The sequence below is a fragment of the Megalops cyprinoides genome, chromosome 3 (genome assembly GCF_013368585.1).
Source record: "Megalops cyprinoides isolate fMegCyp1 chromosome 3, fMegCyp1.pri, whole genome shotgun sequence".
In the NCBI taxonomy this organism is placed as follows: Eukaryota; Metazoa; Chordata; class Actinopteri; order Elopiformes; family Megalopidae; genus Megalops; species Megalops cyprinoides.
The window spans coordinates 12,999,433-13,013,253 of NC_050585.1; the positions used below are offsets into that span (position 1 = coordinate 12,999,433).

Consider the following 13,821-nt stretch of genomic DNA (forward strand, 5'->3'; position numbering starts at 1 on the left):
TTTTAATGTGATTGTTAAAATATTTTACGCACAGCTATTGCGGGTCAGAATAAAGTAAAGAAGGAACGGGTATTACACTCCGAGTGGCTATTCCCTCCACAGGCCAGTTAGGGGCAGCATAAGCTACTGTACACAAAATGGGATTTCAACGTTTTTCGGTGGTACAAAGTTGTGAAGTTTTGGTAACAAAAATGTGAAGCGTACGCCAACGTATATATTAGTTGAATTAAGGTTTTTATGTTTACAAAAATGTGTGTTAACGTCCCCAACTTTATTTCTCCATGACTTGATTCAACAGTGGATTTAACAGGACTTGCTGTGCTCTTGAATGCGATTGCATTGATCACTCTAAGCCATACAAATCGAGCCATATTTTAAAAATTGCTTTTTTATTTTGGAACACAGAACTAAAGCGAACAGGATAACTCAACACGTCGCCAGTCTGCTTTGAGGCCAAGCTAAAGTCTATAATGGAAAGCATGGAATTAAAATTAACGGCATGAGTGTAATTAAACACCCTACCTGTGTGAGGGGAGGGTATTATATAAAAAAACAGTTCAAAGCAACCAAGGAGACGCCCACTTTAGTGTTTCTAAGGCGCAGCGCACGACACACCTCTGGAATTAGACTTCCTGCCGGTGATTAGAACTATTCGTGCGCTCAAAGCCGTTGCCCTCACGGTAAATCAAACCGCGCGGTGAGTACTGTGTCGATACTTGGAGCTAGCTGCAGCCACACTAAAAATAACTGCAGTTCAGGTTTTCATTTCATGCGCAAGTCTTGACCAGAAGAAATTGATATTTAGAAGTAGAGCGCACCACACCGCGATGACAGTTGTGGAAGCGCGGTGCTCACGTACTGTGTACGTTTGGGTGTGACGAATGTCTTCAGTCACCCCCCTCCAAAATGTTGGCTTCCTTAGACTGAATCAGAGTTGATTTGAGTGAGCATTTGAAGATTTTTCTTGTGGATGGAAAGTAGCACCTCCGTTTTGATTAAAGTTGAATTGCAAATCAATGTTTGGATCTTTTGTTCATAATTTCACCCACTCCCGTCTCGAGGTTGTGATTTGTTGACAACCTTCAGTTGTGGTTTCTGATGTAACATTTTTGGGGAGTTTTTTTTCTTTTCTGGGTGACTGAGCTCCAAATGCATTCACTGCTGGATCGGAAGAAGAAAGAAGCCGGGGTTGGGATAGATCTGTCTCCGAGCTCACTGCCCCAAGCTCCGAGGATGTTCAGCTGTGTGGGCTGCTTCTGGGTGCTCTTATCGTCGGCTCTGGTCGCAATTTGCAGTTTTAGTTTTATCTCTCCGGCATGGATTGTAAAGGATCACCTGAAAAATAAAGACTCTGTGAGCTTCGGGTTACTCTGGCACTGTTCCGAGTCCCTGGACCATATGTACAGATGTTACACATTTGGAGGGCTTGGAAAATTCGCTGAAATTCCCTCCAGCTCCTGGCAGGTAATGGTTATAATTCGTTACATTTCAATTTCAAAATCGAATGGGTCATCCGATGGGATACATTTGTTTAAAATGGTATCAAACTTGCATGGTATTTAAATTAAATAGTACAATGAGTGGACATGTGTCAAAATCTTAAGCATCAGCTGTGTTTCTGGGGTGTGTGTGTCGGTGTATTGCAATTCGCTTCAGGGACGGTGCCACCTGAGGAAAACATTATCAAAAATTTCCATCGTAGACATCGACTGACACTATCTTCACATATGTTTAAAATATGCTTAATATTCGGCTTTGTTAAACCCTTTCCTGCGGTATTGTATCGCTCAGTCGCAATGGGAATATGCGCCTCCTGATGTTTTAATTAGACCCTTCTCAAATATTTGCATACAGGAGAGCGGATTACGATTCAAGGTTTTTATTTTCAGTTCATAAATGCTGAGCCGCAATAATTATCTGGTTCAATGCATGATTTACGCATGGTTCTATCTTATCCGTCACAAAAAGTGCGCGTGCGCTTTGTTGTGCATAGAGACAACTCCCGTTATTATTTCACGAGCACATTAAAATAGTGTATGACAAAAGTGGCACACGTTCTGTATTTCCCATAAAAGGTGATGATGTGATATTATTGGCGTATTTTTGTGTGTAAAGATGAGCATATCGTGGACATAAATGTTTTGATGTAGCTAAGGAAAAAGCTTAAATGGCAAGTTGCTTTTTTGCCTCATACTTTAAGGAGGTAACCGTCCCAAGGGACTGCTCCAAGTCGCTGAATAAAAACACTTTTTCCACCAATGTGTACAACAGACAGGATTAAATGTCCAACATATCATCCACAAGCCCTGGGTTTTCTTAAGCTATTACAGTCATAGGCTAATGATGGTATACAATGTGCTAACACATCTTTGAAATGAGCTTCCAGGATATTGGTCTGCCTCCTGCGGGAATTCGAAACAAAGCAGCCGGTAGATTTGATTCCAGCAGAGGGCAGCTTTCTTTCTGCCGTTTTGTTTTTAACTAAATATTCCCGATTACAGTTACAACTACAATTATAAGAATACACCTGATGCTACTGTCTTCTACACAATAAACTCATCAGTGCAGTGTATTACTTCCTTGTATTGGACATTAATACAAATTAAGTGAAAATGTGAAAGTAAAGGGAGTAGTAGGCCAGTGCTTATGCTGCAGACAGACAGAAAGACAGTCTGATATAAGGATTCAAATGTGATGTTCTAGGAATGAGGGTAACAACTACAGCATCATTCTAATACACAGATACACTCAGGGTAGGTTTGTTGTCCTTCTCAGAATCAGAATTATATACTGTATTTTCTTAAAGCAAGTCTATGTAGTAGCTCCATTCTAGTCTGCATTACTTTCGGTTACCAAACTAGAAAAAGCACATAGATGCTCTTGAAGAAAGTACAGAGAGGGCCAACAAGACTGGTGTCAGGTATGAAAGTTATAAGGGAACACTTTGGACACTTAAGTACTTACACTTTGAATAAGGGTTTTAAATATTTTAAATGGATTAATAAAGTTGACTAAACATGCTATTTCAAGATATTTCTCAGAACAGAATGTACAGTAGATTATTCATTAAACATCATTAAATATTCGTCATTAAATATCTTGGATTCTTAGACTTTTTCATTACAAGTGTATACAGTAACTACAGCTGAATGAACAGAATAACTGTGATTAGTTTGGGTGACCCCAGGTTGAAGTGTAGGTTACTTTATCCCTCTGATAACTTACGCATGATAGCTTGTCCTCTCCTGGTACAGATAGGGGTTTGATTCAATGAAAAAAATGTGTGCTCGTTCTTTATTAGATATGCTCGAACAGTAAAATCACACCATTCGGATGAACACAGATACCGGCAAATGAGAAAATCAGTGAATAATGTCTTGTAAGGGAGATGTGTCCTGTCAATAAAAAAATAAATAAATAAAACATTAACAACCCCTTGTGTCAGTAATGGAGCAATAATCAAGTGATTCATTTTCAAGTAATGGTACAATAGGCAACTGAATAAGGAAAAAACTCAAATTATGTAATAGTGCAGGAAGAGGGGTAATTCCTGACTCAAATACCTGAAACCACAAATCGCAAATGAATGGCATGGGCCACTTGCATTACTGTTATTTATCCTGTAACAGTCAGATTTTCAGCCTTCACTAAGGTTTTTAGAAAAAAAATGAAAAAGCCAAATAGCAAGACTCCACATACATTTCAATGAAAAGAATGACTGCAAGCAGTTTGGCTGCACTTAAGTTTGGAGTGTACGTTACTTACTTTATCTCTCTGATAACATACACATGATAGCTCAGTCTCTCCCTGTACAGAAAGTGGTTCCATTCAGTGAAAAATTGTGTGCTCATCACTGATTAGATGTGCTTGAACAGTAACATCACACCATCACACCAAGATCACACACTTCATGTTTTTAGCCTGACTAATAACATGAATCTGAATTTGGATGTACTGGTCGTGTCACCCTCTGTTCATTACTGTTTTCATTCCGGGAGATTATAGAATGAACTATTTCCACACAGCCCACCGTTTCCATTGGACCTATATATCAACCCAATGGCCCCCAGCTCTCCAGGACCCGCCATTCTTGGGGACTAATTATCATTCTTAACAGCACAAGAAAACTCTAGTGCGCACAAGGACTAATGGCCCTTTCTTGAATCTGCTCTAAGTCTGCACAGGGGGAACACAGTAAACACTCCAGATGGTAGTGAAGCAACTTTTTTGCTCTCATCTTTACAAGCCAGACCACTAAATAAAATGTTGAGGTCAGACTTTGCCCACATTTAACACACTGCAAACAGTAGATGACAGCACAGAGAGAAAAAAACTGGGACTAGAGGTCTTCTGAGCTCGCCTAGATGTCTGTTTGATATCATGTAACAGACCAGCCCAACTATGCTCTTGTGTTTGTATCTGAGCCCTGCAAATTTTGCTACTACTAGTTACTTTTAGAAAAGGTCAAGTTTCCTTCCTTTCATTTTTGGATAGTGAATCCTGAAAGTGATGCATTCATGCAGAAGTTCAAATGGTGCTCAGGTCACACCACTTTGTAGATAAAAGCCTCTTGCTGCTTCAAAACCAACTCATGTGGCAGACCGTGTGAATTTTGGTTGCCTGTGGTTATCCCAGTAGGTAGTGACATTGTCAGTTTATACAGGTGGCCGTATATGCTGAAGCAGTTCAGATTAAGTGCCTTACCCCATTTAAGATTAAGCAGCCTTACCCCACCTGTGATTAGAATTTGCAGGATTCTAGTTCTCTGGGCCCCAGTCCTGCCCCTAAGTTACTCTGTAGAACTGGAATACATAATGCTAAATAATTCATTCACAGTAGTGATCTGTTGAACCATATGTGAGATTCTGAATCTGGTAAATACAGTATGTGTTCAGTCCAAAACATATGGACTGATCATGGCATTGAAGTGTCACCATGTTACGTAGTCTCTTCATCTGAGAGCTCCGCTTTGTTCTTTCCTGGCCAAGGAAGTTATTGTCAACCTTGGGCAATACGATTTTTAAATATGAATAAACACACTTTCTTCTTTACAAAATGAATTTGTTTGTGAAAAAAGCAAGTGCTATTACCTGCCTCTGTTGAAAATACCTAATAAATGAAATGGAAATATGTTTGAGGGTTGAAAGACATTTTAAATATGTTATTTCCGCTTTCCACATTTTTCTGTGGTTGATAAGTAGAAAGACAGCCAGAAGTCAAGTAAATTTTGAATACAAATACAAACTACTTTAAACACTCTGTTCTTACATCTAACTTCCAATTAATGCACTTTCAGAATTTCAGTTTTTATCAATTATTCAATAATTTGTTTTTTTCTGCTCTCCTTCCACCAGTCATGCTCACAACATAAAGATAATAAATAATGTAAAAAATTAAAGCAGTAGCCATTCTATATATGAAATTCAGTACAAATGTAAGACGTATATTAAGTACTTGTGGTTCAATATATGGGAAAGGAAAGACTTTCAGACGTCACTAATAAAAGGAGCTTAAATGCCTACCAAATGCAGTAAACATTTCAAATGCAAAAAAGATAATTCAGTTTTGCGTATCACTTGCATTTCAGCTTTGATCCCACAGCAGGTTTGTCGATATGGCTGATGAGGTAAAGTCGGTCAGCCCTGCACTGCCACTGTAGTGTTTGGATTGCTCTAAGTAATGGAGCTTATCTTATACCCAGGCTACCTGTGGGAATGTTCCCATAAGAAATTAGTACACTCATGTTTGTAGGGAAGGCCTTCAATTAAAGCCTTTGTCTGGCAGTTCCACAGAGGTGGTCAGATCCTTAGAGTGCACTGTGACTCCTTTTTACAAATCACGGAAAACAGGAAAATTGAGCTCTCCAATAACCGTTCTGGCTCTCAGAACAACTGGCAATCTCGGGAGTTATGATTTATTTATGAAGAGAATTTGCATTTGAAAAGAGATATTAATAAGTCGCCACTCATTCTGGGGATTGTAGAAACATGAATCAGACTCACATGCTTTTTTTCCTGAAAAATGCATATGAAGGATTCCTCAGATTTAAACATAAAACTATTCTGATTACATCTACACAGCTAAGGCAACATTACAAAGAGTGGTTTGTTCATTTATTATTAATCTGTGTTGTTGCTTGGTAGTAAGCTTTGTGCTCTGTGCTGTATGTATGCTGTATGTGTATGTAATGATGTATGCATGTATTTATACACATAAAGCTTGTAATTTGAACGATATTAGCATTTAACGATAATATATTTTTTTTCATTCTGTATACTGAGTAATGTTTCATCTGCTGATTGAAACTGTTCAATTTCCTTGTAAGGAAACATGCCTGATGCCCATTAAAGGTGAAGGACGACCCATTAAAATTTCATCAAGATTGGTTGGGGTCTCGCCGCTACTCATTGATGTGCAAATGACTCCACTAATGTTTCGAGCTCCCTCTCGCCTAGCGTGGTGTGGAAAGAGCAGCGCCGCCTGTCACACAAAGCAGCGCTGGGTCCAGAGTGAACAGTGGTGCTGTGTTTGCTGCCTTGTGCAGTGTTTTAAAAGGGTCTTTAGATTGATGAATCTGGGACACTGGGATCTGGATCAAGCTCATCATGCGCCTGGTCTGCTTGTGGGTTTTGTCCCCCTGTCCTGCGGTGAAGGCTTGGCAGCAAGGCCAGGCAGGCTCTGGGCATAAACAGACTGAACAGCCACACAAGGCACTATTGCAGCCTCCTTATTTAAATGCAGGACTTTTTCAGGCTTGTGTCCTGATTGGGTAAGAGGTGATTGTGAATCCTTTGCTGCACTGAGCCACCTGTCTCCCCATGTATATATGGTACTGCACTGCATTGGGAGCTGTGCAAGTTATGTGGTCACAGAATGAAGCCTTTGTGATTTCCTCATCAGAGCCAGCATTCCCACATACTGAATACCACGTGTGATTCATGGTGGCTTCACAATGGCTCCAAATGATTGTCCTTGGGAGTTTGCCTGCCATTGTATAGCAGCTCTCCTGCAGATTGGTATACGTATATAGGTACATATGTGTATCAGTTTCAGCATATATCCCAGCTGGTTGTTTCAGGTACCCCAACACCACTATGGTAATTCTGCAACTTTGGAGCTTGTCAGAATTGTCAAAAGTCATGACGTAAAAATGGACTTGCCCTTCAAAGAGAGGAAATATAAGTAAAAAGATCATTGAGGCAGAGATTGAAAGAGATCCAAGAAAATCATTCCTGGCTTCACCAAAATGAGAGTAGCATTTAGACATTAATTATAAACATGGCTAAAAAACATCAAAGACCACTGAAAGGCATTAGAATTCATCCATGCAAACAACCCACCCACAACTCAAATGCAATATCATATGGATTAAAGTATAAAATATAAAAAAGAAAAAACAAAAAAACAAAAAGAGGTGTTTGCAGAATTTAAATTACACAAGGCAGCAATAAATTGGCCAATGCATAATGATGACACGCCACACATGATGGCACAGCTAACCTTTTAAATATAAGAAAAACACAATGAAAGAATAAAGTGATCTGAAACCAGGCTAAAAAGGAAACCATGTCTGTTTGTACCTTCTTTATTGGGCTATACTTAGCAGTATTCTTGTTACTACAGGCTAACTCCTAATAGTACAGGCTTTTGCAGGGTGTGTTTTCACTTTGAATTCAAATGGAACAGCAATTACTCTCCTCTCATTGAATTCTGTGGTTCATGTGAACATCCAGTCACAGTGTGATGCAGGTGGAAATACAGAAAGCAACTGGACTGGACTTCAAATACTGGGCAGGAAGTGTGAAAACTCACTACTATATTTAAGGGTATGTCATGCATCATATATTCTATTTTGACTATCATGTGCTAGAATAATGCACTGTAGGAGGTCTTGGGTTGAGCTCTTGTGTCATGACTCTCGCATCTTCAGCCAGGGACCAGTAATATCTTGGGCAGCAGTGTAGGGTAGTGGTAAGATGCAGGGCTTGTAACCCAGAAGTTACCTGTTTGAGTTCCTCGTTGGACGCTGCTGTTGTACCCTTGGGCAAGTTCCTTAACCTGAATCACCTAGCTGTATAAATGGATAGCGTGCAAAAATCATAATTTATGTAAGTTGTTTTTGATAAGAGGATCTGCTAAGCAAATCACCCTAAGACCTGCTAAGACCACCACTGGTCATATGGGCTTCCCCGCATCATTCACAGAAAGGGAGTCTCATCTCACGGTCCTGGTCTCAAAGTCTCTCAAGGCCACCTAGATACTTTATTGGTCTGGATCTAAACATATTATCCTCAGTCAAAACCGTGGTGCCAGCCAAGTCTTGTTGTAAATTGTTTCATTGTTGAAAAAAAATGGTAGCATCATTGTAGGAACAGAGGCCATTACCCAGCTATGAACTTACTGTTGTGAATGTTTTAACAGGGGTTTGTCATCATGCTGAGCATGACAGCAGGCTTTTGAAGCAAGGTTCTGTCTCTTCCAAAGAAACAAACATGAATACACAGAATGGCTGTTATTACATGGCTCCTAATACCGAAGCAGCTTTTTTCAAAGAACAATGTGCTACCAGTTTTTTTTAAAAAGTGGTAGAACACTACTTGATGTGTATGGGATTTTTTATCATCCTATGCCATAAGATATGCACAGTGTTGCCATGAAATGCATTTTTCAAATGTTACACCATAAGCTTTGAGAGCATTCACTGGGTGATCACACATTTAGGACATTCATCGGGCATGGAGGTTAGACATGTGCAAACTGCTGGTCATGGCTCTGTGTCGTTGCACATACCCACTCACACCCAGTATGATAAACAGTACTGTTGTCAGTACACAATTCTTGCTTGTATGTTATCAGCAGTTACACATTCAGCCAATATTTGCCATGCTTATCATACCTTTTCTTTAGCTGTACTGACCACAACTCAAAGTTACCAGCCATTTGGCTTGAAAGCCTTGTATTTCCTTGTAATCTTTTGTCTATGTCCAAATATTCTGTAGTAAAAACTCATTGCGGTGAAGCCCTGAGCACTTATCGAGTATAATCACACAAAGCAGTGCATGTTCATGCCCAGCTGAATATGGACAAATAGCATTATTTCAGAGAAATTTGCAGGCATTGTCAACCACATGGGACTGAAATGAGTGGAGTCAATTGATCACCTTTGCTCAGATGGTACATGATGGCATCCAACAGACATTGAATGCAGGCTTGAAAATTGTTATTTTTTCAAAACAGAGCATGGCAGTTGGATTTTTGTTCAATGCGGTGTGATAACTGTTGGGAATGAGTGATCTTCATCAGGTGAAGTACAGGTGCAGCCCACACCATCTCTACCTGCACTCTCAGAGTTCCCCTGGCCTGTCAGCGGTGACAGGCTGGAGCCATTGGCTGATGGGTTCTCCGGTGAGCCTTTGGTATGAGAATTAGGAGCAGGGGGAAGGGAAGGAGGAGGAGGTGTCAAACTGCTGGAGGAATTTTACTTAAATCATTAAAAGCTTATGTGATTACAGCTGAAGGTGTGAACTGACTCGTTATGTATAAGGGTTTGGGGCAGATTAGCAGGGCCTTGTGGCCTGCTGAGGCATGGTTGGAACTTGGACCCAGCAGTTTGTGAGAGCGCTCTAACACAGACATGCATCACACAATGCAGTACTGATGCACCACACCAGACACCTTGAGCTGGTGGGTGCATACTATATTTTACTGCATGCCATAGCTCAAACGCCAAATATCCCCAGCCAGCCTCAAAGCAGTAATTGGAAACGAAAAGTTTCAATCCATTCTAGTCCGTTATTCTCCTGCCAGCAAGTGTTTAGATTAGACGTGCCATGGCTTTATTTTTGACAGGAGATTGGTTTCTCAGAGCAAATCCACGCCACACAATACTCCTCCCCTTGAAATCCTCAAACGCAGTGGCCAAAGGGGATGAGAGGGCAGATTGTATTTTAGATGCTTTTGAATACCTCATTGTATTGCTCCAGAAGGGCTCCCTCCCAGTAAGTCAAAAAAAGCAATTCGCACTTTTGAAAGAATCGGCATCATCTGGAATGCACTTCAAATGGAATTTACCGCCAGCTGGCCCGACCACATAATTCCCGTTTCTTTGTACTGTATATTGTATTGCGGAGAGGCAATGATTTGCTCCCGTCTGAATGTGTTAAGGCCCTTTGCCCACAGAGCCAAGGGTTTATTATCACGGCCGGCCACCTAATAAAATGATGGATGGGGCAGGTTTTATCTCTTAGTCCAAAATAAGAGAGTGGAGATGAGATGCTCCGTGGGTTGAGCCACAAGGAGGCAGGGTCTCTGGAGAGCCACATATTACAATGGCGCAAAAGTCAATGGATTTCCTGTCACCCCGAAAGCTATACAAGACATGCATGTATTTATACAAAGGAGATGGGTTTGGGCAGTTCTTAGATTAGAGCTGGGAGAGATAAACCACGCATTCTTGTCTTTTGTCAGAGATTTTTTTTCTGCTGCAGATTTACAATATCAGATGGTTTTGGACCATATGTGTTCATATATTACAGTGACCTCTTCTTTATGTATCGTCAGTGAATGGCCTATGCCTCCCTTGTTAGGAATAGAAGGCGTCTGCAGTTACTGGTACTGTTGCTGGGATTTGGACAAGCGATGCTATAGAGGGAATGTGTTTGAGCTCTCCCTCTGCAGGAGGTTTGAGCTCTCGCCCCCCAGAAAACAGGAGCGGCCTGTTTTTCAATAAGACATGACGTCCACACGGATTCGCCCGCCGACATGATTTTTTATCTCGTCTTTGTGCGGAGGCCGCGGAGGGGCGAGCGGATAGGCCGGCGGAACGTGACCGTGATCGGAAGTGACATGCTGACGTGATTGATTGTGGCTGTCTCTGTCGCTGCTAATACAGTAATTAGGGATCCGGGCCTGCCGGATGCACGGGCGTGGGAGCTGAAAGGAGAGCCCACAGGCAGGGCACTGGCAGGGTCAGGTGATGGGGGAGCAGATTTGCCCGACAGCATTTTTCCATGGATGCATTTGTTTGCGGATGACAGAGACGAATGGAGAAATCACTCCACTTTGCGTTTGCCTTGCATGCCTCGGAATGGTCTCCTGCAAGGCAGATGTTATGTGTGGCGCAAGATGACCAAGTGTGGGCCTGTGAGGAATTTAAATCTTGCCAAAGTGTTTGGTTGGCCACCATTTACTTAGCACCTGCTTTATATATCCATGTGAAGGAGAGCCTTCACCACCTCTCCCTTAGAATCCAAATGTTAATTGTTAATTGTGCCACTCATTGTCAATTGTGTATTAATAATTGGTTAATTATGTGCACATGTTGGTAATTTGTTTGGGGAGCCAGCCTATTGGATAACAAGCCACACCTGACTCATTGAGGCCTGACTAAATACAGGTGTGGCTACAGAGCGGAGAGGCTCACTTTGTCCCTGCTACTGGCTGTGCATAGGCTGGTTTCTTTGGTTGGTTTTAAAATAAATTATTGATTTTGAACCTTTTGTTCTTTTGGGCTAGTTTATTGGAGAAGTATCGGCCAGCTTCTCTACGGTCCAGAAAACACTTTCCTGGGTGCTCATTTTCTACGTTTCATTGACTTTTTTCCAGAAAACTTTGCAAAATTCCAAAATTTAAGATGAAATTCAGTAGATATGAATTTTTAATAAGTGTTGCTGTTGAAGGTATAGGGGGGTACTGCTCTTTGGCTTGGAGTCCGAGAAAAGGGTCATACCTTGCCGTGGGCCAAGGCTGTTGACTCCAACCCCCTTGGACGTCGTACACAGGAACAGAGAAAAAAGGGGGAGATGGAAAGGAGGATGGATGTTGTGAACAGAACAAGAAAAAGAAGTGGTGAGTGGGTTTTTTTATACTTGAGGATGGGATGGGTTTGCATAGGGATTGTCTAAAGAAATTCACCTGAATCTTTGTCTGGAACTTCAATCATATTTATGTGAGATTACCACTGTGAGGTGAACTACTTTATTTCTAACAGATACAGTCCTTTAAAAGAGACATCTGTATGAAACATCCAGTCTGTACTAAATGGCTAAATCGGCATTTAGCCAGCCTTCTCAGACAGAATCAGGTGTTGGCAGACCTACCGAAGAGATATAATCTCTGCTTACCTAGACTGATAGATCAGGGAACTTAGCCAAGTGAAGACATGCCCAGACCTAAAGGTTAAAGAGAAAATCTGAGTGATCAAAATGGTTGTGCTTTGACTGCTTGCCTTGTGGGAAATCAGGTCATGGTGTCTCAGCCCCCCAGCTGTCACATTAACATACAAATCCCAAGGTTGTGTTCCCTCTGGTGGGGGAAATTGATGGTTTTAATTTAAATGAATGATTTGAAAGGAGTCTGAAGGCAGCCAGACAGCGGTGTCTTTTTTCAGATCTGGGTGTCATCCATTTTTGACAGTATATAATCCTGTTATGGAATTTAGATACTACATACATGCGATTAGCGCTTGCCCGTGGGACTGCAACGACTAGGATACTTATTTCTTATGGTGTGGGCTTAAAGGAGCCCTTCAGCCCCTCTCAGCTCTCAGCTTTGTACAGCAAAGACCATGAACTCATTGCATCCTTGGTAAGTGCAACCAAAGCACTGTCTGAATATCCTAAGATGTAATAAATTGTTGCGTGGGGCTTTAAAAATAATTTCAAGCTCTGAGTGTTTAAAGGTAAAGGTTATTTTAAGGGTGAACATTTTAATCATATTTCAGAAGAAAAACTCGAGGGCACCACAAAGGCTTCATTTAGATGTCCTTGCTTTGGATAGAATAGTGTTTGTAATAAACCCCTCATGAATCTGAAATCAAAGCTTCAAGGTGAACATTACATTCAGAGGAACCTCACTGCTTGCATATTGTCTTCATGGATGGAAAAAAGAGACGAAGTATTAAATGAATACTTTAAGTAGCATTTGGAAATTGTCCACACAGGTGAACCGTGGTTCAGTTAATCAGTCAGTCATATTTGACTTGGAGCAATCTCAACAAGGGAATTCTCAGAGTGCTTTACAGAATTCATTACAGGGGAACAATGCAAGTTACAACAGCTATTGTATGAAGAGGATGGAAATCTGATGAAAGCATCAGCACACTAAAGTTGAGTGATAGTATTCAAAACATTGCATATGTGAATTTAAACTATGCTGGTTTATGCTATGGTTTATATAATTATATGGTTTATTTATTTACACTACACATGCAGTAAACTGTGAGCTGTATCACGTTGTCTGTGATGAGCCTGGTATTGTGCCTGATATTGAGCCAGGCAGCAGCCATCTTGGAGTCAGTTTAGTGAACACATTTGTTGATGGCTGAGGTGTGTCACAGGTTAAACACAGGGACCTGGGATTTCAGATTTGTCCTGGTCATCCATAGATGAGAGCAGGCAATGAGAGAGTAGAGATCTCCTACTCACAGGAACAGGCCCTAGGCATACTAGGGCTGTTTTCTGAAAAAACATCAGTATTTCACCCTACAGATATTATTTGACATATGCATCCAGTTTAATCTATAAATTTCATTTTAGGTTTTAGGGATATGTCATTATAAGTACTTGAAAATGAACCCGGAGAACATATTTGCCTGGCAAACCCTAATGCCCTAGATGTTTCAAGTAATGCCGGTGTGAAATGTGGAATAACTTCATGACCTGTACATATAATACCACTGATGCAATATTAGAGTATTTAACAAATTAAAATACACTCAAAAAACTAAAAATCAAATCAATGATGCTGAATGAATCAATGACATTGCAAAAACCAATGAGCAAAACTGGAGGAACAAGTAAGAATATACTATGAAATAGTATG

The 13,821-nt window shown here is 40.8% G+C and overlaps 1 protein-coding gene across 1 annotated transcript in view; it reads left to right on the forward strand.

Annotated features, from left to right (window-relative positions):
- Positions 1–648: 648 nt before the first annotated feature.
- The window catches only part of LOC118775593 (transmembrane protein 211), a 94,953-nt gene continuing 81,780 nt past the window's right edge, over positions 649–13,821 (forward strand). The window contains exon 1 of the mRNA XM_036525580.1: positions 649–1,464. Within this exon, the coding sequence (XP_036381473.1) occupies positions 1,150–1,464 (315 nt within the window). The 5' untranslated portion in view covers positions 649–1,149. The remainder of the gene's footprint in view (positions 1,465–13,821) is intronic.